Source organism: Bubalus bubalis, chromosome 1 (genome assembly GCF_019923935.1).
Source record: "Bubalus bubalis isolate 160015118507 breed Murrah chromosome 1, NDDB_SH_1, whole genome shotgun sequence".
NCBI classification, from domain to species: Eukaryota; Metazoa; Chordata; class Mammalia; order Artiodactyla; family Bovidae; genus Bubalus; species Bubalus bubalis.
In genome coordinates, this window is record NC_059157.1 from 197,566,295 (window position 1) to 197,593,371 (window position 27,077).

General features: G+C 40.1%; 1 protein-coding gene across 9 annotated transcripts in view; it reads right to left on the reverse strand.

Moving 5' to 3' along the window:
- ANKRD28 (ankyrin repeat domain 28) overlaps positions 1 to 27,077 on the reverse strand; it is a 215,163-nt gene that overhangs the window by 50,184 nt on the left and 137,902 nt on the right. For all 9 annotated transcript variants that reach the window (XM_025294166.3, XM_006048732.4, XM_044948609.2 and 6 more), the window contains 5 exons: positions 26,771 to 26,849; positions 12,940 to 13,010; positions 7,286 to 7,486; positions 5,817 to 5,904; positions 23 to 165 (listed from right to left, as the gene is read on the reverse strand). In XM_025294166.3, coding sequence (XP_025149951.1) covers positions 23 to 165; positions 5,817 to 5,904; positions 7,286 to 7,486; positions 12,940 to 13,010; positions 26,771 to 26,849 — 582 coding nt within the window. The remainder of the gene's footprint in view (positions 1 to 22; positions 166 to 5,816; positions 5,905 to 7,285; positions 7,487 to 12,939; positions 13,011 to 26,770; positions 26,850 to 27,077) is intronic.

The window sequence follows — 27,077 nt, forward strand, 5'->3', positions numbered from 1 at the left end:
CCTGCTTGGTCTGTACACCTACATCAACTCCAAGATCGAGAAGGTACTTGACTACGCTGATCATCCCGCTGGAGGCTGCTGCGTGGAGAGGCGTGTAAGACTTCTTGTCCTTGCATGTCACCTCAGCTCCGTGTGCCACAAGTAATTTTACTACTTCAATGTGACCTGAAAATGTGTTTATGAAGAAAAAAAACAAGCAGAGAGCGTATGGAAAATATGAAATACAATACGATCTTGAATATCTTTAAAGACAGGTAAAAATACAAATTAACTAGACAATGCTCGACAAGTCACCAATTAATCGCGCTATCACCCGAGAGTGGACACAAGGAAAAAGTAAGAATTCAGGATAATTTTGATAAATGTTGACAGGCACAACAAACAGCTGAAAATAATACACTTAATTATCTTATCCAGTGATGACCCTGCAATCCTCCTTTCCCCTAGATCATGTTTCCGAGGTTGTTTTTAATACACTCTCAAGTTACTAAACCAGCTTATGTCTAATATAAGACATTAGTTTATGTTTGCAAGCTTTAGCAGAATCTTCTTCTATTCAGAAATCTGGGAGTGAATTGGGCATATTTCTTAAAAATGTCAGGTCTTTGGAACATTAAGCTAAAAACTTCTCTCTCACTATTTCCACCAGCTGTCCTTAATAACCTTAGTTTATTGCTCACCCATGCTGACTCCCAAATCTCAGTGGTCTAAACAATCAGTGTTTTCTCATTAGCATTATGATAGCTTGTCAAGAGGGCTCTGCTCAGTCCTTCAAGGATCCAGACACATGGAGCTGACACAATCCTGAAGGCAGCTGGTCACTGTGCCAAGAAAGGGGACTAAGAGCTTCACACCACTGATTAAATGCTCTGGTCCAGAGGCCATGCTGCTTCCGTTAGTCAGAACTAGTCTCAGGCTCCCCCCAACCATGCAAGGAGGCCAGGAAGGGGGACCTGTATCTGAAAGGTGAGAGAACCACTGGTCTCCTTTCCTGTCCCTTCACATCTCACCAGATGAGGTTACAGTGCTTCCTCCTCCTCCCCAAAGCTCTGCCGCCACTGTGCCTTTGTTCATGAAGCCGGTTTCTTCACTGCGCAGAATGTTCTGCCTGGATGTTTCCTTCTAATCACTGCTATTAATCCATGAAGAAGGCCATGTCAGTTCCTATCTGCCCTAGAAGTCTTATAAATAAGCCTTCTTATAAGGCTTCCAGTTCCCCAGAATTACATGGCCAAAAGCACCCTCTACCTGCAAATACTATCTAATAAGCATATAATACCTTGTGATGTTTCTTATACTTGAATCATTATTTAACTAACACTTTAATTACTTTTATGTATTAGGTTCCCAAATATGGATCTTTAAAGGCAAATGTCATAGGCTCTTATGGTCTCCTTCATGGTATACTTCAAACAGAACAGGCACCCATAAACATTTGTTGCAATAAACAAGTTGTTCGTGATGTCATTTTTAATATGCCTTCATAGGAAAGGAGTATATAAAGTTAATAACTATAAATATGAGATTTTCAAACATAGGACCCCACTCTCCTGAAAAAAGGATACTATAAGATGTATAAAGAATCAAGTATATTTGGTTGTTTATATATATACATTATCAATTAAAGTGGATACTTTCAGACATTTTCTCCCATCTTTATATGAAAAATATCTACTATATTTTTAGGAAAGGAAAAATCAAAAGAATATCTATTAAATCATTAGATGTCAAAGTAAATGTGACTATCATATAAGAGCAGTAGCAGGTACAAAAGCTCTCTCAAGACAGACATGTTACTTCTCTGACCTATGGCTCTAGAAAAAACAACTACTTGGGTTTGTGGTAATGTATTAAAAATCAGGACCTATAATACCCGGGAGCGTCACACATAAATGGAGCTTATTTAAACCAGGCAAATGCATATTATTCACTAATAGGCCAAAAAGAAACAAATTCTTCTGATTTTTAAGACTAGAAGGCCCATAACACAAACATACTGGAAAAACTGTTCAAAATTTATCACTCTAAGTAAATGACGCAGGTCATATTAACTGTGTAGATTCCAGGAAGTGTGAACTTTTCCTGACATTGATAAAAACCTGTTTTTAAAAGGGGCCACGCGTAAGCAAATTTACTATCTTAAAATTGACAAATATGTATTTAAGTACATTTCTGAAATATGCATAAATTCCTTTAATGGACGGCTGAAAACATGAAGAAGAGGTCTTTCCATAGTCAGTTTGGTGTGACTTATTTGAAAGAAAAAAGGCAAGAGAGTTCTAGAGTGAAATAAATATATTGTTCTAGCTAGGCAGACCCTAGCCAGAATATGTATGTGTTTTCCTTATCAATATATAAAATGATGGTACCCAAGGGGACTAGATTTCATTCAATTTATCTGAGTGTATTTTCAGAAGATAGCATTCAGTAGATAGCATGGCATACTTAATTCTGTAATCAGTAACAACGTTCTTTAAAAATAATTATATCCAAGCAATGTAAGCTTGGTAAGAATAATCATTATCCTTCAGGAATTTGGAAAATTCTCTGTATTTTTCTTTTGTTCATGAATGTATAAATAAAACGAGCTATGTTTGTTTTTTTTTCCAATTTTTACAGGAGTATAGTTGGTTTAAAATGTGTTAGTTTCTACTACACATATACATATATCCACTCTTTTTTATTTTTTAGATCCTTTCCCCATACAGGTCACTACAGAGTACTGAGTACAGTTCCCTGTGCTATACAGTAGGTCTGCTTATTTTTATGGAAAGAAAAGGAGCAGAAAAAAAAAAACCAAAACCAAACACCATTTCATATCAACTCAAATTATGAACTGCTTTTAAAAGAAATAATGTAATGAATTGCTTACTAAGGTAATTAACCTTTATTTAGTACCCTCTATCTCAGAGTCATCACAGTAAGGTGACTGGATTTTGTTAAAAGCACTGTGCAACAGAAAGATGAGTGAGTAAGTGGGATCTTAATGAAGGTTCACAGTAGGAGCAAATACAGGGGAGGGAGGGGAAAATAGTCAATTCATTTGAGGTGAGGATGGAGTTGAGAATTCAGAGTTGAGAATTTAGTCGTAGCTCAAGGGTAAGAGGTAGAGCCTAAAGAGAAAAGTAGTCTCAGCCAGGAGACAGCAGGCAAAGAAGGAAGCCTGGGAGAAATAAATTACAAGAACACATGTGATTCCAATGTTTCCTGGGCTAATACTGACAGAGTCTCTAGAGGTGACAGTGATCTGGACTTCAGGCCTGTCTAATAGACCAGGTAATAAACAGCTCCCTACTTCCATATATTTAGCTCCTTTTAGTTCTGAACACCTAAAACAACTGAACAGTTTTTGAAATTGGGTGTAAATACTCTTCTTTCTCCAAGCTTAAAGAAAGGAAGAGACAAGGAAAAAAAAATATTAACCTCTGAATGTTTACGCTCAAAAATTAAATGGACTGTGAGGCACAAAAAATACAGAATATATTCTACAATCGCAGTCAGCCTAAAAAAATGACATTTAGCAGATTAAGGAAAACAAAGCCATCCAAGGACCCTGAGATACACACACACCCAATTAGGGGCGACCCACAAAATTCTGTGGGCTTTAATTTTATGAAAACTGCTGTTTAGCCAAGCCTCTTTGAAGATAAAAAGCCTAATGCTCTCTGCTTAATGTGTGAAACTTTTACTATAAGTTATATAGTTTAAAATCAGACTTGTTGTTCCTAAACTGTCTTTAAGAATAAGCTACTCTAGAGTATTCAGAAAAATCCCCAAGACTTTAATACAGAAAATCTACAGGCTGTGAGGAGACAGCAGGAGGACACTGCAGGAGACTTGCTTCTGGATGTTTTACCTTCCATTAACAGAAGAAAACTGCCCATGACATAACTAGAGGCACAAACCTCTGGTGTGAGAGAAACACCAGCAGCTCCAGAGCTACTTTCATGACAGGCAAAGGGTCTTCCTGAACTTGGCGTTATTGACAAATTGCTTTGAGTTCATTTGGTTTCTTACATTTTTCTATTTTAGAATTTTATACAGTAATTTTAAATCAATAATCTTCCATCAATCTTCTAGTTTTAAGAGAGAGCTAGGAAAAGACAAAAGCGAATGCAGGAAGTAATGGGAATAGGCCATGCCTGTGTGAAGAGGGGCTAGACTGCCCTTTGTGGTCAGCATGAGAGGTACTCCAGTATGAGAGGGAAGAGACCAGCATGACACAACAGCTCCATCAGTCCGTGTGACCTTTCCTAAGCAAGAAGAGTCAGCATAGTAGAAGCAGAATGGACTTCTGGGAGGAAGAGAAAAAGTCCTGAGCTCCATGGCTGCAAAGAGAGGAGTTCCTCTCTACTTGAAGATGCCTCTATCCACAGCTTCCTTCCTGAGGTATAGCCGAGCCCTGCAGGACTTGCAAAGTTAGGGGCAGGTTGAGATTCACTTCAACCTGCATGGTTTCAGCACCCACAAGCCAGCATCTTTTCTGTTCTTTTGTAAGTATCCTGAGGAAGGCTGACGCTTCTCCTCCCTGGCTGTTCAAGTCACCTCAAGAACCCATTAATGTTTTGGTAGTGCTCTGCTCACAGAGCGACACAGGTCTTAAGTGGTCTGCCCCAGGACCAGTTCCCCAGGGACTCTGTTTCAGACAGCAGATTTTGGAGATCCTAAGACTTTTCAAGAATTCCAGCCCCTTTTTCGCTGTGCGGCACAGTTTGTGGGATCTTAGCTTCCCGACCTGGGACTGAAAATATGCTCTTGGCAGTGAAAACACAGTCCTAACCACTGGACCACCAGGGAATCCCCTCAAGAATGTTAAAAGCAGAAAAGCTGGTATCTACACTTCAGTTTCTTTCTGTGAAATTACTGTGGTAGAAATCAAACATGATATGCCTATTTAATCCAGTGCTTGGCCCAATAGGTTTTCAAGGTCTTCATTGCTTGCTCAGGCTTTTTTCTAGCTGCGCTGAGCAGGGGCGACTCCTGAGCAGTGGTGTACAGGCTTCCCATTGTGGCAGCCTCTCCTGCTGCTGAGCACGGGCTCCAGGAGTCACAGCGCACGGGCTCGGGAGCTGTGCTGCGCGGCCTTGCTTGCCCTGCAGCACGTGGGGTCTTCCTGGACTGGCGCCGGCAGGCAGGCAGGTTCTTATGCACTGCACCACCAGGGAAGTCCGGGAACAGGCTTTCTAACACATCTTCACAACTTCTACCTTAACATCCCCATACAAACAAAGATGTGTTCAGGATAAGAATGAGCTTTTAGTAAATACCAATCTAAACTGTACCCCAGGCTTCTGTCTAGGATGTCTCTCCCTTTAAAGGTAAACAGAATTAATTTTAAACAGCTTCCAAGGGAAATGGGGAGAAGGCACTGGCAACCTTCTCCAGTACTCTTTTTGCCTGGAAAATCCCATGGACGGAGGAGCCTGGTGGGCTGCCATCCATGGGGTCGCTAAGAGTCGGACACGACTGAGTGACTTCACTTTCACACATTGGAGAAGGAAATGGCAACGCATGCCAGTGTTCTTGCCTGGAGAATCCCAGGGACGGGGGAGCCTGGTGGGCTGCCATCTATGGAGTTGCACAGAGTCGGACATGACTGACGCGATGCAGCAGCAGCAGCAGCAGCAAGAGAACTGGACCCAAGGTACTCCTGTCCTTGCTAGCCTCCCCCACCGCAAAGCTGGTTTCATTTGGGCAGCAAACTGAGATATAACTTCTCACTATCCTAAAAGACATTCTATACAAATGCAAGAATGACAATGTCCAACTTTTACTTAACACTTAATATCAAAAAATAAATTAAAAAAAATACGTACCCATATATGCTGCCCAGTGGATAGCACGTCTATCTTTCTTGTCAAAAGCGTTAATATTGGCACCTCTAGACAAGAGTAATTTGACCATCTGGAATAAAAACAAACATAGTTTCATCAAAGTTGAGAACTGTTCCTGAATATCCATCATCAAGACTCATCTCAAATCTCTCTGGCACTGAATTTCTGCACTTGCAGAAACACTAGATTGTATACTGAATGCTTTAACATAATTTAATAAACAACAGGACAAAATACAACAAAAGGTTTTATTGTGGTTGTTATTGAAGTCAGGCATCAATATCTTTTAAAGATGCCACTTTGTGTCCTGGTATTTTATGAACAACTAAGCACAAATCTGGGAAGTATAAAGGGAGAGTATTTAACAACATGTTTTATTCCTTTTTTTATAGCTCAAAGTATTATTAAAATTCAAAGTACTTTCTGATTGCAGAAATGTCTTAAATTTAATTCAAACACACATGAAGTGTCCATAATCTGATTAGACCTGAAGGCCACTGCAGTCTACTTAACTCACAACGTACCAAGAGCAGTTATTTCCATTATGTCTAAACACATTTACAGTGGTTTCCCTGTGGAAAGGGCACTGCAGATGTCAAAAAGGGACTCATCTAGTGACGGGACTGCAGTGGAGGCAAGAACTCTCTATGTTGCAAAAACCGGGAAGAAGAGTGTAAGCAGCACTGCAGCAGGGAGCGCTCAGCCCCCGAATGCCACTTTATTTCTTCTTCTTTAAATCAGAGTATAGTTGATTTACAATGCTTCAGGTAGACAGCAAAGTGATTCAGTTATAGACACACATATGTATTTTTCAAATTCTTCTGCATTATAGGTTATTATAAGATATTAAATGTAGTTCCCTCTGCCGTACAGTAGGACCATTTATATTTACCTGTTTGAGTTTCTGTGTCTGCAAAAAAAATGAACTGGACAAGCTGGCCTCAAAGGTTCTTCTAACCAAGTCTCATTCTTTCCTACGTCTTCCATGTACATACATAAGCCCCACTCTTTGCTATAACACACCTAACATTATTAGCCAATGCTCGCTGTATAAGATAACTACTATTTTTTTTTAACTGTTTTCTTTTGATGGCCTGTCATCAATGAAATCTTGACTAAATGTTCAAAATAAACTGTAAGAAAATGTTTTCTACACTCTACCTTCCTCTGCTACCATCTTTCTGGGAGAACAATGAAACTGCTCTGACTTCCTAGATATTTTTTCCTTCAATGACAGAATAAACTTTTCACATTGTTTTACAGTTAGTAGTGTTGGTTGGGGCTGTATCTGATAAATTTCTAAATGTGAGAAAGTTACATCATGAATTATGATGAAAAGAAGTCTGAGGGTTTGAAGAAGGCAAACATAAATAAAAAGGAGCAGGACAGGCGAGTTCGTTAGTAACGGGGGTGGGGGCGCAGAGCGTCACTGAGGGAGGGGCAGCGCCTACCTCCCCATGGCCGCTGAGAGCTGCATGGTGCAGCGCAGTCCTCCCTGCCCGGTCAGACACGTTCACATTGCTCAGAAGGGGCACCAAGGCCTCCGCGCACTTAACGGCTTTGTTAGCGGCTGCCGTGTGCAAAGGGGTTTGCCAGTTTTTGTCTCGAGCGTTAACATCTGCAGAATGCTTCAACAGCACCTGAACTGCTTCCTGAAACACACGAAGATACGTTACATAAGACAAATTACTTAACAGCTTTAGAAATTGTACATGCAAGATGGAAAACCAATTTCTTGAGGAAATAAAAAGTTTGGTAGAACCTGCTATAAACAAGCCAGAAAACAAGACCTTGAACTAAAGGCAGTACTCAGAGCCATGCAAGATACAGCAAGATAAAATATTCCCTTTGTTCATCCTCCAACTGAGGCATAGCCATCAATCTCCATCAAAATGTACGAGAAGAAATACTGACGAATATTCTTCAAAAGCATTCATCACTACTCTTGCTTTTCTAGATGGTGAGATACAATTAATAATTTCAAAGCTTTAAAAATTAGATTTATCACTTTGCCATTAAATACAAAAAAATTTAAAACATACTATTTCCCAAGATACTACACATGCTGTATTTTACAAAATGAAAAATCACTAGGATCTAGTTCATTAGAGAGAGAAAGAGAGCGCGAGGGGGTAGGGAAGAAAGAAGTCTTTGCTGTGATTCTACCTTGTGGGAAAGTTGGTGTTAACAAGGCAAACTAACAGTTCACTATTCAAAGTGATTGGTCTGCCAGAACACAAGGAAAATGTCACAACACATCCATAAACTGGACTTATGGCAAAATCAAAAGGAATCCAGTAAGCCATCAATATTAAGCAGTATAATCAGAACTAAACATGGCAAAAATCTTCTCCTTGCAGGGACAATCCTATTTTTGTCAGATGAGTGACAAACTATACACAAAATGGAAAAGACCAGAAGCAAATTATCTCAGTTCTGTCATTTACAAGGCGTAACTATTCAAGTCTAGTAAAACTGAGCCCCTGGTCTTCTTATCAGTAAAGGGGGAACTAGCACCCGCCCATCACTCCTTTCAAGACTGCTATCAAGCAAAAAAAGCTAATGTACACAGTGTTCAAAAAATTAAAATAACTGTAACTATGCAACATAGCAAGAAACACCAAACAAAATACTATTATTCATGACTCATGTATAGCCTTTGAAATAAAAAGTAATCGGGATTGTATGAAATCTGGGAAATGGCAAAAGGCTGGAGAGATGCCCATCAATCTATCAATCTGCTAAGTAGTTAATCAAGGACATACAGAGGCCTGCCCTGTGACCTCACAACTCCATTCCAACTATTTTACCCAAGAGAAAATTTAGAAGATCCATCTGAAAATGTCATAGCAATCTTTTATTTACTCATAAGAGTCAAAAAAGAAATGTAAATGTCCACCTATAGGAAAATAGATACAACTGTTGCATATACATACAGGGAAACACTACTTCGCAATAATGAGGAATGCACCACCAATGTACACAACAAAAAGGACAAACTGCAAAAGAAGTCAAGATGCAAGAGTACACATTGTATGATTCCATTCTTACACAATTACAGAACAGCCAAAATTACTCCACAGTGAGAGAAATCAGAACCGAGCTTGCCTCTGGGGATCTGGGGACAGGCGGGCCTGACTGAAAAGGGACATGAAGGCACCGGCTGGAGTGATGGAATCGTCTAAATCTAGACTGGGAAGAAGGCTGCATAGGTGTATACATCTGCCAAAACTCAAGACTACACACTTAGAGTCTGTGCACTTTACTGTAAATTACATTTCAATTTAAAAAAGGGAACACAGGGAAAATATACACACAGAGCAATATGTACTCAGAATCATGGAGAACGGGGTACAAGCACTGTCAGGATCTCTGTAACACGTTCATGGGAGATAATCAGAAGCAACATGAATAATTTATAATTAGGTAAATGGGGCAAATGCAGCATACTACAGATGACAGGTGTGCCTTAATTATGTCCAACTAGAATGCACAACGCACACCTGCAAGTTCCTGAAAAGTGTGTGGAATATTTATGTTCCATCAGCAAGAAGAGAGAAACCAAAGCTATACTTTTGTTTCACAGAAAAGCAAGAATAAATCCAGTTTGTGGCTGACGGTGGGTAAGATGGCACCCACCACAATGGCTAAGATTCTAGAATCAGGACAGATTAGTCTGAACCCTGAGTCCACTGCTAGGGACTTAACTGTGTACCCCAACGTTGAAACGATGAAGTCCTGCCTCCCCCACTAAAGTGTATTTAGGAGGGAAAGGGAGATGAGACGATTAGGGAGAGCCCTAATCTGACAGACTGATGGCCTTTTAAGGCCAGGAAGAGAACCTCCCCTCTCCCCCTGCCTCACCAAACATGAGGACACAGCAAGAAGGCAGGCATCACAGGCCAGGAAGAGAGGCCTTGTTGAAACTGACCCTGTTGAACCTTCCTCTGGAATGTTTAGCCTCCAGACTGAGAAAATGCATTTCTGTTGCTTAAGCCACCCAGTTTGTGGTATTCTGTTATGGCAGGTGAGCTAATATTGACATATCTACATTACAACTCAGAATAATATAGGCCAGTGTCATATCACAGCAGCAGTGACCTTCAAAAATTTGGAGAAAACTGGCTTCCCTGGTGGCTCAGACAGTAAAGAATCTACCTGTAATGCAGGAGACCCGAGGGTTCGATCCCTGGGTTAGGAAGATCCCCTGGAGAAGGGAAGGGCAACCCACTCCAGTACTCCTGCCTGGAAAATTTCATGGATGTAGGAGCCTGGTGGGCTACATAGTCCATGGGGTCTCAAAGAGTGGGACACCAATGAGTAACACTTTCAAAGAAGAAAGGACAGGAGACATCAAAAACAAAAATTAAAAAAGGGTAAATTTCTGGAAATTGCAAACCAATGAGCCTGATGTCAAACCCTTGTAAAATTCTAGATTTTATTATCAACACATTACAAGCATTCAGGAAAAAACGTGTAGGGATAACTATGTAGGATATACATGATTTTACTAATGACAAAATTACCAGAATAACCTTGATCTTAATTTCCCCATTATTAGAGGGTACATAATATGGGCTTCCCTCATAGTTCAGTTGGTAAAGAATCTGCCTGCAATGCAGGAGACCTGGGTTCGATTCCTGGGTTGAGAAGATCTTCTGGAGAAGGAAATGGCAACCCACTCCAGTATTCTTGCCTGGAGAATCCCATGGACAGAGGAGCCTTGGCAGGCTACAGTCCATGGGGTCACAAGAGTCGGACACAACTTAGCAACTAAACTACCACCAGAGGTACATATGTGTACATATGTGTAAGAAATGCTGCAGGTGGTCTTGGCTTCAAACACACAAGTTATACCCTAGGACGTTGATTTACATATGATTATGAAATATGGGGATGGGGTGATAACAAAAGTTTAAATAATACCTGAAGAGTATTTATTCATAGCTTGGGGTCGGGCACAGCAAAAAGAAGGGCTAACCCATTTGCAAATAAATGCAATGTTTGGGTGAACCACTAATACTTCACATGGTGATCTATTTTAAACTCAGTTATCTTGACAGAACTAAAATGATAATTCTTGGGGTTATGTTAAAAAGCAATAAATGCATATCCTTCAGAGGATCCAGTGTGATGTGGCTTTTAATAAATAAATAAATAAATACACACACCCCCCCTAACATTCAGAAATTGATCTATGCAGAATACAGAATACATTTACAGAGAGCTGAACTGTATGTGACACTTGAGGAACAACAGTCACAAACCAAGAGGAGGCAGCCAGGCAACACGAGCAGGTGTGTCACGGACGGAGAGCTGGAATGGGGGGTACTTCACTGGAAGCAGTCTTTTTCAACCCAAGTTCAGGGAGGAAATTAACCCTTAAGACATCCACTGTCCATGAAGAGTTAACTTCTGTGAAAGACTAAACTTAATTTTAGGTTGAAAAGCTTAAACTTACTAGGATTAGCTTTCTAACCCACAGCTTGCCCTCAAGTTCAAGCTACACACATAATTTTAAAAAATCAGCAGTTAGGTCTCTGGGTGGAACCTGCAATCTGCCTCTAACGTTAATTATTTTAAGAATTTTTGGCCTGTTATCTCTACAAATATACAAAGTATTCTTCCTGATAATTTAATCTGGTAAAACTCCACTAAATTTAAGTCACATTCCCAAGAGTCATGCCAAAAAAATAGGCAAGTATGATTAACTTACCAAAAAGTTGCAATGATGGTAACGCTTATCTTCCTTAATTGCCATTATCTAAAGAAACTTCTTTACAAGAGGGCTAGCCACAATCTCAATAATATTACCGTGAATTTCAGAGTTCAAAGTATTTTGGTTAATATGTCTTAGTTTCCAGAATTCCCAGATTTGCCTAAGATCACCCAGCTAGAACGTGGCAGGTGATACCGGAAGCCAGTCTCCCGCAGCCCAGGCCCTGCAGTTCATCAGTTCTAGCCACCAAGACCCCTGTTCCCTCCCTCCTTCTCCCAACCCGAAGGCTTACGGCCAACAGACCGCCTCTGTCACACCACAGCATCCACAGTCCTTTCCAGTCACTTTGTCCTCCGCTCCTCTTCACCTGCCCAGCTCTTGCTTTGTGTTCAAGATGTAGTTTGCGATTAGTACAGAGAATGAGCAGACTTAAGAAGGACCTGGTCCCATGATGGGGAGAAGGAGCAGGAGAGACCCTCTCCATCTCTCACAATCTCAGTAACTGAAGAAAATACTACTTTACACCATCACACCCTTTTATACTTTAAACTATTTTAAAAAATGTTTTCAACAAGAATCAAATACATTAAGAAGGGTAAAAGGTGTGCTCTGGGCACAATGCATTTGTAACACACACACAATCCATTTCAGAAAGGCAATAAAATGACAGAAAAAAAGAGGGTCCAGATATTCGTTATCATCTTTGCTACCCAACAGCTGACTGGTTTCTAGCAAATTGTTAACTACACAGTTTCTTCAGAATATTTTTATTCTTCAAGCATTTTATGAGGGCTAGAAGATAATGACAAATATAAAAATGAATTCTCACAAAATGTCAGTTATCTTGAAGATCAAACAAAGCGCAGGATTATAAATAAGAAGGAATTGTTCTTCTTCATAAGACACTTAACATATTTTAAAATTATATTTAGAACTGGCAACACAGGAGAACTAGTAATGTTTCCAAAATGAATCTTACAGTTTACCTAAACAATATTTCATTTAATCATTACACACTGCAGAGATTATTTCCTGATCACAACCAGCAGCACCTCTGAAACAAGTCTATCAGGCTATTGTGAACCAGTCAGCAGAGAAGAGCCTTGATGAGGGATGTCTAAGATAGAAAGATAACTGCTGTCCTGTAGGAAGTACAAAGAGAGAGCTTTGTATTCTCTGCCACTTCAGACTCTCCAAGAGGTCTTAGTCACAGAAGGAACATGGAACAATTAGCTTGGTTTGTGCAAACTGCAAAGTGTAGTGACCAGTCTAGGTAGTTTCAGTGGCTGGTTCCTTTTTTGAAAATACAGGATCCGCACATGGGCTCACAGGCAGGCCTGCGTAATGATTTCACATACAATGTATTTACCAAGAGAAATCTCATACCTCACTACAAGATGCAACTGCCCTGTGTAAAGGTGTCAACCATTTGCTGTCTTTGGCATTAACTCTAGCTCCTGCAACAAGAAGAAAAAAATTAAGTGAAATGTTTTGCATAAAATAATTTAAAATAAATAACTAGTTATATACAGTCCAAATTGGATAAACAATTGAAAATGTAGTACTTCATTTTTTTACTTTCTGCTAATAAATTATCCTTAAATTACAAAACTATTTTTTTAATTGATATCCAGTAAGGTATTGGCTCTTTGTATTAAAAATCAAAGAAATATCATTTTATATGTAGGCTAGAAAAGCCACCTTTATACAGAGCATATCCAAAGTGAAAATCAGACCCCACTGTAGAGTGTGTGTTAAAAACCTGATACTTAAATACATAAATAAGAATACTCAGACATAAAATACATATCATGACAAAGTCTTCTTCTTTACTAATATAAATCTATAAATATATAATTATATACAGTTTATATAATTATATCAAGATAAAATATTTACAAACATATATTAATTTATATAATTTTATAAACATATAAAATATAAACATAAAATATTCATTATATTATTTACTAATATAAATACAAGACCATTCATTACATTTCTTTACTAATGAATGTATCATGTTATAATGCAATAATATCAAAATAGTTCTCCAGTGATTATTTAAAATGCTCTAATACTAATGGCTTTAAACTTAGGGGGAAAAAAGAAATAAATGAACCAACCCACATGTCTTTCCAGGTTATACCTCAAGTTCTGAAGAAGTAATCATTAAAACAAATCAACTACGTATTTTTTTGCTTAAAAATTATTAAGTCAACAGACACAAATTTTCTTTAATAGAATGGAAATACCATTTAGTAAGACAAGTGTATTACATAATGTGGGGGGGGGGGGGCAGGATTTATCACCTACGTAAAATCTGCTGACTTGGTGCTTAAATCCCTACAAAACAGAAGTGGCACACCACGGGATCACTCTAAGCAGAAACAGCCTTGGCTCTCAGGAGTGCAGAGGACCTAGTGACAGGCCCAGCATGACAAGCAAGCCTAGATTTACATCTAGAATCATAACTAGCTCGTGAAAAGAGGCTTTAGGTACCTAGTCCAGCCCCCAGACTTCCCAGATTATCAAACGCTGGTACAAGGAAGCGGCTCAACACCATCAACTGCAGCAGAACCGAGGACAGAACTCAGACATCCTAAGGTCCTAATGTTTACATTCTATGTTTTGAGTGTGAGATTCTAGGTTAACAATCAAGTGCAGTGACTCCAAGTTACAGCCTGAATAACCTCTAGCTATAGGTCCCTAACTAGTTGAGTGTGAGCTTCTAGGTAATAATCAAGTGTAGTGACTCTAAATTACAGCCCTAAAGAGTTTTGTGATCCCTCTGAACCTACATTTTCATTTATAAGACAGATCTCCTAATACCCTGTTACAGAGATTAATGAGGGGAGTTCCCTGGCGGCCCAGTGGTTAGCACTCTGTGTTTCCACCGCAGAGGGCAGAGTTCCATGTCTGCCTGGGGAACTAAGATCTCACATGCCGTGCAGTGCAGCAAAAAAAAATTAACTGACATATAACCACTCTATCTAGTACACACAGGGCACAAATACTAGAGGTAGATTTTTACAAGCCTGACTGCGAAAGAAAATGAATGAAAGGCAGATGTAGGAAGTCATCCACAAATGCAGCAGCTGAAGTTGAACTCTGTGTGGGCAGGGCCAACCAGCAGGACACTTAAAAGAATCCTGAACCAGCAGGAGAGCTTTCAAGACTGCTTAAGGCTGTGGGAGAAAGAAGGGGTGTCAGCAAAATAAAACAGCCAGACACAGTGTGTATATCCATGTAATAAACATCGGAACAACTACCAGCCAAGTTCTTTGGAGGCCAAAATGGTGAAAACAGACTTTCCTGAGCACAACTGAGCCAGTGTTTGTTCTGGGTAAGAACACAAGCACCTGAAGGCGTAGCCCGTGGAGGGGCGCCTTCCTTCTCCCCACTCACCGCTTGGTTCTCTATAATCCCTCTTTCTATGATTTTGTATTTATGTGCACAGGAGAAGGGTAGGTCCTGGCATTTTATGCCTGAAGGGTAGTGACACAGACACTCAGAAGACACAAATACCCTGGAAAGACAGAGGCAGAGACTTTGTAGAGGCCTGAAGATGTTTTTGAGCCTCCACAAATGGAAAGGGTCGTGACTCTGACCCTGGGTGCTAACTGACAAGGAAACAGTAGCTGTCACAGTGAGGACGACCTCTGTGCTGATAAAGATCTGAGAAAAGAAAGTGGAAACAGCAATAAGAACTGTATACATAATGGTCTTTGCTTTTACATGAAAAAGGAAGATTTAAACATCTATGTTTACAAAAGGAAACCCTGGAGGAAAGCTAAGCCATCAAAAATGATGGCTGCCTATCTGTCTGTATCGGCAGTGGGGACGCTGAGGACCGGATGATGCGAGGGAAACGAGGGTGCAAAAGCAGCTGCTCTGAGCTGTGTGCCCTTAAAGGTGTGTCCCCTTTAATTTGGAAATGAAACAGAAATACTATATATTTAGAAGGTGAAATTTACTGATGAGGAAATAAAAAACACTTCAAGAATTTGGCTTCAAGTACAAAGAAAACAGTTGCAAAGTAGGAAGAAGGTAAAAATAGTCTTTCTTTTGGAAATGGGTTATCAGATAAGACGAGTGAACGAAGAAAATCTAATTTTTATGGTGCACTTGGCAGTCCAAAGTAAAAAGTCCTGCTGGCTTCATTCTTCCATTTTAAGTTACAATAATTAATTAAATCATCTTTCTCTTTTAATAACAAAGTTAATTTTATCAAAAACATGAGTGGTTGTAACAAATAATCCACTAGTGGCTTAATGAGGATGCATCATGCTGCCATTAGCAACTAGTAGACAACCTGATAAAAAACCCGGCTTGCTCTTTTTGAAGATTCTAAAGATACTTCAGGAAGATCAACACAATGGAATTTTAGACATCTGATCATATCCTTTCTCAGAAGACACTTATATTCCATTAAATCATATTTATTTTAATAACACTAATTAGATATTTTAATCCCTTGGAAATTAAAGGTCAAGTATGTGAGAAATGATTGGGCTACCTCTAAGGGCATAATACAACAAATTCCCCTGCCCACATGGGTTAATTAGCACGTGCTTTATATATTAACAGACAAATATGGGAATGTGCATTATAAGAGCAGCAGTTGGGTGCACAATGAAAAGTGGCTTAAGAGTAATAAACATGGCAGGGCACATCAGACGTCCAGGCTACCAGAAGTCATCTCCTGTGAGCTCTCTGAAGGTAACCAGACGTCCATCCACACACAGAGCGCCAAAATTAGTTACATATTCATATAACAAATTACAAAGTTATTCCAGGAATGGAAAAGACATTTCCAAAGTAAAGCAACTAATCCAACAGCTGAAGACTAGCCACAGAGAAGATGAAGACAGGCAAAAGAGATGGAGAGAGGAGGGAGAGGGAGCAGGAGAAGGAAGGGAGGAGGGGTGAAGGGGGGAGGGGAGGAGGGGGAGGGAGAAGGGAGGGAAAGAGAAAGAAATCCTATCCACTTGTAACACAGAACAGTCTTCCTACAGAGAAATGAAACCAAAGGTAAGAGCTCTGGGGGCTCCGTCACAGGCTCTCTACCTGGCAGAGTACATAGTATCTGTGATGTAAAAGGATGACCGTAAGTCACTAAGAAAAGATTCCTTTCTTTACTATTTCCCAATCACTAAAATAGAACAGAACAGAACACAGCAGCACTGTCTCAACTGCTGAAATCAGGCTACTGGGAGGCCATGTGGTAGGAGAGGCACGGCTCGGAAACAAGACCAGACAGCACTCGGAGGAGGCATCGCCTACAACCACTGCAAACCAACACCCACAGAAAGCCTCCTGAGCATCAGGAGCATACCTCCCTAAACCCAAGGCTATGCTCAACTGCATAAATCAAACGTAGTCTTTAATAGAATCCCCTCTTCCCTAGATCAGCTGAGCTTTCCTTTAAGAAAAATAAGCGGCCAGAACCCACGCCACATAAAATATCTGAATTTGGATTTACCTTTTAGAGATGTGATTGATTAGACTTGGTAGCACAGTTATATTAGACAAAAAAACCCACATAATCTTCCTTTCACCAATCTTTCCTTTTACTAATTCATACATATAAAATACACTCAGAAACAACAGCTTTTTAAAGATACTTAAGAGTCCTTTAAGAATTAGATAAATATCTACCTCATTTGGAGATAAAACAAATTAATTTTAAAAAATAAAGCATCTGGTTCACCTCCATCAGTCTATCATGGGCTCTTGCCAGCAGTGCAGCCTAAGAGGTCTGCACAGGTGAGGAGACAGGCAGGTTGTGGACGGAGGGGCCTAGGAGGAAGACCTGTGATCTAATAATGGCCCTGTAATCAGCAGGCTGTGACCTGGGGCTGCGGCCCATTACCCCTGGAGCTTCATTTTATGAAATGTAATCTCCCTGTGTGTGTATGTGTACATGACCACATCACACACGCACACGTCTCTGTCCCTCTCTAGGGAGGCTAGTCAGTTCAGTTCAGTTCACTCAGTCGTGTCCGACTCTTTGCGACCCCATGAACCGCAGCACGCCAGGCCTCCCTGTCCATCACCAACTCCCGGAGTTCACCCAAACCCATGTCCATCGAGTCAGTGATGCCATCCAACCATCTCATCCTCTGTCGTCCCCTTCTCCTCCTGCCCTCAATCTTTCCCAGCATCAGGGTCTTTTCAAATGAGTCAGCTCTTGGCATCAGGTGGCCAAAGTACTGGAGTTTCAGCTTCAACATCAGTCCTACCAATGAACACCCAGGACTGATCTCCCTTAGGATGGACTGGCTAGGCCCCAGGTTAGACCCCAGGTTAAAACAACATAGGGAGCACCTGTTTCTGCAAAGTGAGTTCTGTGAACTCAGGCATTCAAATCACCAGTGTCCCAATTGACTCTAGGTCTCTCGGGTCTTCTCTGCAAGAAGACTAATTCATTTGCTTTCTCCCTGATCTGTTCGCTCACCAAGATCTGCCAATTCTTTGATTTCTGAACCCGTTACCGGTAAAATAAGTGCAAGTATTAATTGCTCAGTCTTGTCTGACTCCTTGCGATCATATGGACTATAGCCCGCCAGGTTCCTCTGTCCATGGAATTTTCCAGTAAGAATACTGCAATGGGTAAAATAAGGGCTATGGCAAATGATCTCTACAATCCATTTCCAGTGATGATATTCTATTTTATTTTGAAATATTCAAAATAAATTATTTCATGCTTATTAAATACCCTACCCTACATTAATAAGGCAGTATCACTATAATCAATGTCAGGGTTCTTCAAGTTCAGCCCACAGGTTGCCAGCCACCTATTTTGTAGTTTTACCACCTTACAGGAGTCAAGATGAGTAGCTGCCACTGCCTGGATGACCCCTCACATAAAGTTATCAACTTCTGATCTAGGAAAAGAACTTCAGAGTTGATACTATTAAAGTTATTTCTCTTTTCCTATGTGTCTGTAATAATTACAGTCTCACTAATAATTTTCTAAAACTCCTGCTTGCAGAGCATAGCTTTCTTCTTTGCTCCTAAGCCACAGAGGAGACAGTCCATACCCAGTGAGCTGGGCCAGGAGCCAAGTAGTTTAGCACTCTTCCCAAACTGGAAATAATGCTTTTCTTTGGCTGACTACCAAAGCCAGGGTCAAAGCTTCAGATTCTGTTTTGAGGTTGGGAGTAGAATGAGCAAGAGGCAAGTACACTTCCACTTTTCCCCCTGTGATGCTGGACCATCCCCACCCCACTGCCCCAAGCTGGTGCACTATACCATTTAAGAGGGCGTTATTGACACTAAGGGGCTGCCCTGATAGCTCAGTTGATAAAGAATTTGCCTACAAAGCAGAAGACCCTGATTCCTGGGTCAAGAAGCCCGATGGAAAAGGGAGAGGCTACCCACTCCAATATTTTTGGGCTTCTCTTGTGGCTCAGCTGGTAAAGACTCTGCCTGCAATGCAGGAGTCCTGGCTTCAATCCCTGAGTTAGAAAGATCCCCTGGAGAAGGGAATAACTATCCACTCCAGTATTCTGGCCTGGAGAATTCCATGGACTGCATAGTCCAAGGGGTCAGACATAACTGAATGACTTTCAAGAAAATAAAGTGTCACTGTTTCCATTGTTTCCCCATCTATTTGCCGTGAAGTGATGGGACCAGATGCCATGATCTTCCTTTGTTGAAAGTTGAGTTTTAAGACAGCTTTTTCATTCTCCTCTTTCACCTTCATCAAGAGGCTCTTTAGCTCCTCTTTGCTTTCTACCATTAGGGTGTTGTCATCTGCACATCTGAGGTTACTGATATTTCTCCCCGCATTCTTGATTCCAGCTTTAGCTTCATCCAGCATGGCATTTCGCACAATGTACTCTGCCTAGAAGTTAAATAAACAGGGTGAAAATATACAGCACTGATGGACTCCTTTTCCAATTTTGAACCAGTCCTTTGTTCCATATCCAGTTCTCCTCAGGAGGCAGGTGAAGTGCTCTGCTATTCCCATCTTTCAAGAATTTTTCACAGTTTGTTGTGATCCACAAGGTCAAAGGCTTTAGCATAGTCAATAAAGCAGAAGTAGGTGTTTTTCTGGAATTCTCTTGCTTTTTTGATGATCCAACAGATGTTGGCAATTTGATCTCTGGTTTCTTCTGCCTTTTCTAAATACAGCTTGAACATCTGGGAGCTCTCAGTTCACGTTCTGTTGAAATCTAGCTTGGGGGATTTTGCGCATTACTTTGCTAGCATGTGAAATGAGTGCAATTGTGCGGTAGTTTGAAAATTTTTCGGCATTGCCTTTCTTTGAGACTGGAATGAAAAGTGACCTTTTCCAGTCCTGTGGCCACTGCTGAGTTTTCCAAATTTGCTGGCATATTGAGTGCAGCACTTTCACAGGGTCATCTTTCAGGAATTGAAAGAGCTCAGCTGGAATTCCATCACCTCCACTAGCTCTGTTCACAGGATGCTTCCTAAGGCCCACATTCTAGGATGACTGGCTCTAGCTGAGTGATCACACCATGGTGGCTATCTGAGTCATGAAGATCATTTTTGTATGGTTCCTCTGTGTATTCTTGCCACCTCTTCTTAATATCCTCAGCTTTTGTTAGGTCCCTACCATTTCTGTGCTTACTTGTGCCCATCTTTGCATGAGATGTTCCCTAGGTATCTCTAGTTTTCTTGAAGAGATCTCTAGTTTTTCTCATTCTATTGTTTTCCTCTATTTCTTCACATTCTTTTCTTAGGAAGGCTTTCTTATCTCTCCTTGCTATTCTCTGGAACTCTACATTCAGATGGGTATATTTTTCCTTTAAATTGCCTTTCACTTCTCTTCTTTTCTCAGCTATTTGGAAGGCCTCTTCAGACAACCATTTTGCATTTCTTTTTCTTGGGGATGGTTTCAAAAATACGAGCATTAAATGAATAGCTCCCAAGAAAATATCTATAGAAGGATATCAGAAAATTAAGTTCTTAAAACAGAAGTTCTTCAACAAGTCACTGCCTACACAAATTCTACTACATGCTAAGTAGATGGGGGTGGGTAGAGTGTAGAGGAGAGGAAAAGTGGTTCAGATTGTAGCAGAGTTAAGAACATAAACCCCGTAGTCACACAGCCTGGGTCTGAAAGCTGGCTCTAGCTATTATTAGCAATATTATTTTCAGCCAGTTATTGCATCTCTAAATGCTTTCAGTGCAGTTCAGTCGCTCAGTCATGTCCAATTCTTTGCGACCCCATGGACTGCAGCACGCCAGGCTTCCCTGTCCATCACCAACTCCTGGAGCTTGCTCACATTCATGTTCATCAAGTCGGTGATGCCACCCAACCATCTCATCCTCTGTCGTCCCCTTCTCCTGCTGCTTTCAATCCTTCCCAGCATCAGGGTCTTTTCAAATGAGTCAGTTCTTTGCATCAGGTGGTCAAAGTATTGGAGTTTCAGCTTCAGCATCAATCCTTCCAATGAATATTCGGGACTGATTTCCTTTAGGATGGACTGGTTTGATCTCCTTGCAGTCCAAGGGACTCTCAAGAGTCTTCTCCAAAACCACAGTTTCAAAAGCATCAATTCTTCGACACTCAGCTCTACTCATGGTCCAACTCTCACATCCATACATGACTACTGGAGAAACCATAGCTTTGACTAGACAGACCTTGTTGGCAAAGTAATGTCTTGGCCTTTTAATATGCTGTCTAGGTTGGCCATAGCTTTTCTTCCAAGGAGCAAGCATCTTTCAATTTCATGGCTGCAGTCACCATTTGCAGTGATTTTGGAGCCCAAGGAAATAGTCAAGTCTGTCACTGTTTCCACTGTCTCCCCATCTACTTGCCATGAAGTGATGGGACTAAATGCCATGATCTTAATTTTTTGAATGTTGAGTTTTAAGCCAACTTTTTCACTCTCCTCTTTCACTTTCATCAAAAGGCTCTTTAGTTCCTGTTCCTTTTCTGCCATAAGGGTGGTGTCATCCGCATATCTGAAGTTACTGATATTTCTCCCAGTAATCTTGATTCCAGCTTGTGCTCATCCAGCCCAGAGTTTCTCATGATGTACTCTGTATATAAGTTAAAGAAGCAGGGTGACAATATATAGCCTTGACATACTCCTTTCCCAATTTGGAACCAGTCTTTTGTTCCATGTCTGGTTCTAACTGTTGCTAAAAGCTTTAGTTTCCTTTATTGATAATACCTTTAGAGATAAGAGTGGTATAATGCGATCATACATGAAAAAGGTAAATTTAATATAGTACTTGAGAGTACACTCACTGCTTCCTATTACTTCATCCCATTCAATAATAATCATAAAATTAATTCTACTAAGCTCTAGTGTTAATACAGATTCTACAGATGAATACACTTGTTTTGATTACATATAACATGTCGAAGTTATACCCCTCATTCACAAATCTTGAAGATGTATAATGTATAAATATTTGATTTCTAGTGAATTTATTCTGGACTGCAGGTTAAAGGAAGTAAGTAGTTTTACTCAGAAAAAGCAAAACAAACCTAACTGGCCAAAATATAAAAGAGAAGGGGAGGAAACACCACCTTCAATAGAAGAAGCAAATAGTTACAATCACAGACAATAGTATGAAGAATTTCTACCAAATACAGTGAAATCTGTGCCAAATGAAGGGTGTCAGGTGAAGCTTCTTCAATTCTTGGGAAAGCTACGAAGTCATCTAAGTCATACTGATGTGCATGTCCTTCTGACCCATTCTCTCCACTGTCTGCGTCCCAGAATCCCTAGCTAACATCCTTTCGATGATCGAGAGGTCATTCTCAGGAGAATCTCCCTTTGTGCCACAGAAGAACAAGCTAAGGACGCTGCATGAGAGACCAAGCAAGCACCTTCATTATTTTTGATAGAGCTGCTGGAAATGGAGGATAAGAATCAATCACCATTGATCACAACCTAAGTAAGAATCTATGATCCAAGTTGCTGCCCCAACTATCTGTAGTACATCAAGAATAAGCAAAGCTAAGCTACCAGGACTGACAGAAAACACATTCAGTTTGAGAGCTAGGTAAAGAAACAAACACAAGTGATGCACACTTTTTGCCCCTCCTTACTCTATTCTTTACTGATAGATGCTCTGGGAAAACATATTCCTCAGTGATATAGAACGGAGGTCCACTGGTTAGGGCTCTGTGCTTTCACTGTCGAGGGCTCAGGTTCAATCCCTGGTCAGGCCACACCCCACCAACCAACAACCTTAAAGGATTTAGCATGGGACGAGAGCAAAAATATACAAAGGCAGAGAAAACTGAGCAAGATAGTTAATAGGTAAATATATTTGAAAGTAATCCCAGGAAAGGAGAAGAAGAATTTGTGAACTACCTATTATACACAGGGGCTTCCCAGGTGGTGCCAGTGGTAAAGAACCTGTCTCCCAATGCAGGAGACACTAGAGACACGTGTTCAATCCCTGGGTTGGGAAGATCCCCTGTAGGACAGCATGGCAACCCACTCCAGTATTAATGCCTGGAGAATCCCATGGACAGAGGAGCCTGGTGGGCTACAGCCTATAGGGCTGCAGAGAGCCAGACAGCACAGAAGTGGCTGAGCACGCATGTGTTATACACAACTTCAGAGAAATTAAATTCTGAGCAAAGACCTCAAAGAGCTCCAAGAAAGACGTAAGACAATGCAAGGAGATGAGAGCTGGCAGACCAGGATCGAGAAAAGGAAAAAAGCAGTTAAAGATGAAAGCCTAGAAACAACCAAAAGCAAAATAGATATGCCTTAAAACACAGTCAAGAATCTGAAGCCACAGCTAGAACGAACATGTAAAAACCCAGGTCAGGCTGTCCCTCCACTGGTTTTCCAGATCACTTTAAGGCCCAAAGCAAGCCCTTAACTGGAATGTGCCCACCTCTGCTTTATTCCCTACTGCTTCTTTCACTTGTCTTCACACATGCTACACTCTATGGTATTCGTTTTTGCTTATCTCTTCATTTCCACCAAGTTACTGTACCACACACAAGGCTCTCTTCCTTATTTGCTTCAGTTATCTCCTCGTATGTCCCTGAATTCTTTCCTCATAATCCAACACAAATAGCAACTGATCCCCGCCCAACATACTATTCCTTTACCTTATCCATAGCAATTATCATCGCATGACAAACTATATACATTAACTTGCAATTATGTCCTCCATTAAAACATAAGACCTTTCTTTGGGATTGGAATGAAAACTGACCTTTTCCAGTCCTGTGACCACTGCTGAGTTTTTCAAATTTGCTGACATATTGAGTGCAGCACTTTCACAGCATCATCTTTTAGAATTTGAAATAGCTCAGCTGGAATTCCATTGCCTCCACTAGCTTTGTTCGTAGTGATGCTTCCTAAGGCCCACCTGACTTCACATTCCAGGATGTCCGGCTCTAGGCGAGTGGGAGTGATCACACCTTCGTGATTATCTGGGTCATGAAGATCTTTTTTGTACAGTTCTTTGGTGTATTCTTGCCACCTCTTCTTAATATCTTCTGCTTCTGTTAGGTCCATACCATTTCTGCCCTTTATTGAGCTCATCTTTGCATGAATGGGCTTTATTGAGCCAATCTCTGCAGTTGCCCAGTGGTGTCCAACTCTTTGCTACCCATGGACTGTCCACGGGATTTTCCTGACAAGAATACTGGAATGAGCTGTGATTCGCAAATTACTTTCACTTATTCTGCAGGATGCCTTTTCATCTTGTTGGTTTCCTTTGCTATGCAGAAACTTTGAAGTTTGATGTAGTCTCACTTGTAACATCTGCTTTTGTTTCTTTTGTTATTGGTGTCAAATCTAAAATGTCATCACCAAGACTGAGGCCAAGGATCAGTCTTACTGTCTATGTATTCTACGAGTATGATTCTTATGCTCAAGTCTTTAACCCATTTTAAGCTGATTTTTGTGTATAGTGTAAGACAGTTGTCCAGTTTTCCCAAAACCATTTACTGAAGAGATGGTCCTTTCCTCACTATATATCCTTGCTTCTTTGTCATAAATTAATTGACCATGATTCACACAAGTTTATTTTTGGGCTCTTTTTGTTCCACTGATCAGTGTGCCTCCTTTTATGTCAATACTATGCTGTTTTGATTACTACAGCTCTGATCCTCTTACAACTACACAAGGCATTACCAGAGAACTCAGTGCTGACAGTTCTATGGTTATTTGACACGCGAAGCAAACTGGAAAGGTGAAAAAGCTCGATAAATGGGTGCCTCATGAGCTGACCAAAAACAAAAAAAATTGTCATTTTGAAGTGTCGTCTTCTCTTACTCTTTGCAACAACAATGAGCCATTTCTCGATCAGATTATTTTGTGTGACAAAAAGTGGATTTTAAACAATGAAAACCAGTGTTCATAGTTGGACCGAGAAGCTCCAAAGCACTCCCCAAAGCCAAATTTGCACCAAAAAAGGTCATGGTCACTGTTTGGTTGTCTGTTGCCCATCCTCTACAGCTTTCTGAATCCTGACAAAACCGTTACATCTGCGAAGTATGCTCAACAAATCAATGAGATGTACTGAAAACTGAAACGCCTGCAGTAGATACCGGTCAATGGAAAGGGCCCAATTCTTTTCCACAACAATGCCTGACCGCCTGTTGCACAACCAACACTTCACAAGTTGAATTGGGCTAAAAAGTCCTGCCACATCTGCCATATTCACCTGACACCTCTTGCCAACTGACTACCATTTCCTGAAACATCTCAATAACTTTTTGCAGGGAAAATGCTTCCATGACCAGCTGGAGGCAGAAAATGCTTTCCAAGAGTTTGTCAAATCCCAAAGCACAGATTTTTATGCTATAGGAATACACAAACTTATTTCTCATTGGCAAAAATGTGCTGATTATAATGGTTCATATTTTGATTAATAAAGATGTGTTTGAGCCTAGTTATAATGATTTAAAATTCATGGTCTGAAAGCACAATTACGTTTGCACCAACCTAATATAACTCTATACACTCATGCAACTTGTTATAAAAACCACAGTAAAAAAAATTTATTAATTTATTATGGCAAAAATTCTGTTCAGGCTACTATTTAGTAGGATTTTCACTCAGAATGTCTCTTCAGTACTCCTTCTCCCAAATATCAAAGGAATGATACTATCTCTCCAACTGTCTTATGCATATCTCTGTGCAATCTGACAACACAAGCTGAATCTGAACATAAGCATCCTTTCTCAATAAATATCAGATTATTGTAAAATAATCTTGGTACTACAAAAATATTTCTAAGCTCTCTTTGATCACCTATTTTAGGTTTGCAAGAAGTCTGACTGCCATAGGAGCTATTCTATAGGAGACTGTTATACCATTTCTTCATATATACGGTTTTGAATAGTTTAGAAGTTAAAAATAAAGTACAATTTCCTAAAATAAATTTTGCAGGCCCTCAAAAAGAATTAGACATACGATATTTAAAGACATAAATCTTGCTGCCATCCTTTTCAAAATATACCTACTATCATATAATTTCTTATCCCTCCAATGCTAGACTAGCTCCCAGCTACCATCACCACCTTCTTGAAGAACTGTAATCATCTTCTTGTAACTCTGTGGTCAATGAGGCCTTGTATGACTACTTTGTGTAACACCCAACCCTATATAATGCTTATCCCACTCTATCATAGCTGTCCCTCATCATTCGCACGGAAACTGGTTGGAAGACTCCCTGTGGATATCAAAATTCACAGATGCTCAGTTCTTACATAAAATGTTATAGTATCTGCATATAACCTATACATATGCTTCTGAATATTTTAAATTCTCTCCAGATTACTTATAATACCTAATACACTATATAAATAGCAGTAAATAGAATACAATGCTATGTAAATAGCTGCCACTGAATGGTAAATTCAGATTTTCCCCCTTGAACACTCTGGAATATTTTCAATCTATTTTTCACCTGTGGTTGGTTCAATCCATGAATACAGAACCCATGAATACAGAGGGCTGACCGCATTCTGATCTACTTTTTCATTTTTCCATAGCATTTATCTCATTTTACATGCTGTAAAGTTTACTTGTATCTGTAGCTTGTTTTTCTTCAGAGTTATATTCTCCACAAAGGAGGTGACTTGTTTTCCAATGTATTCAGTACCAGAAGACTACCTGGGACATGTTATGAGATCATTACTTCTAGGATAAACAAGTTTCAGGTTGTCTAACAAATATGAGGAAATAGGTTTAATAAATATTAATGACAAAAATATACATGATGTGCTCTTACACAGAGCTGACCATACCAGATAAAATAAGCAATTCAATGATTTCTGCATCTCCAAGATAGGCAGCAGCATGCAGTGGAGTTCTCTTTTCATTGTCCTGTGATAAGAAGGAAAGGTGGAACATAAATTTTAATATAAAGTTAATTTTAATATACTTTAAATGAAGAAAACCCACTATAAACTAGCTTACTACTTCCACAACTCTAGTATGCAAGTCCCATTAACAGAGTATTTCTTTGCTAGAAGAAGAAAAGCCTAAAAAATATATTTTGGCTTTAAAAGAACAGTATAAAATACAGTAAAGAATAAAAGATAAATCTAAGAT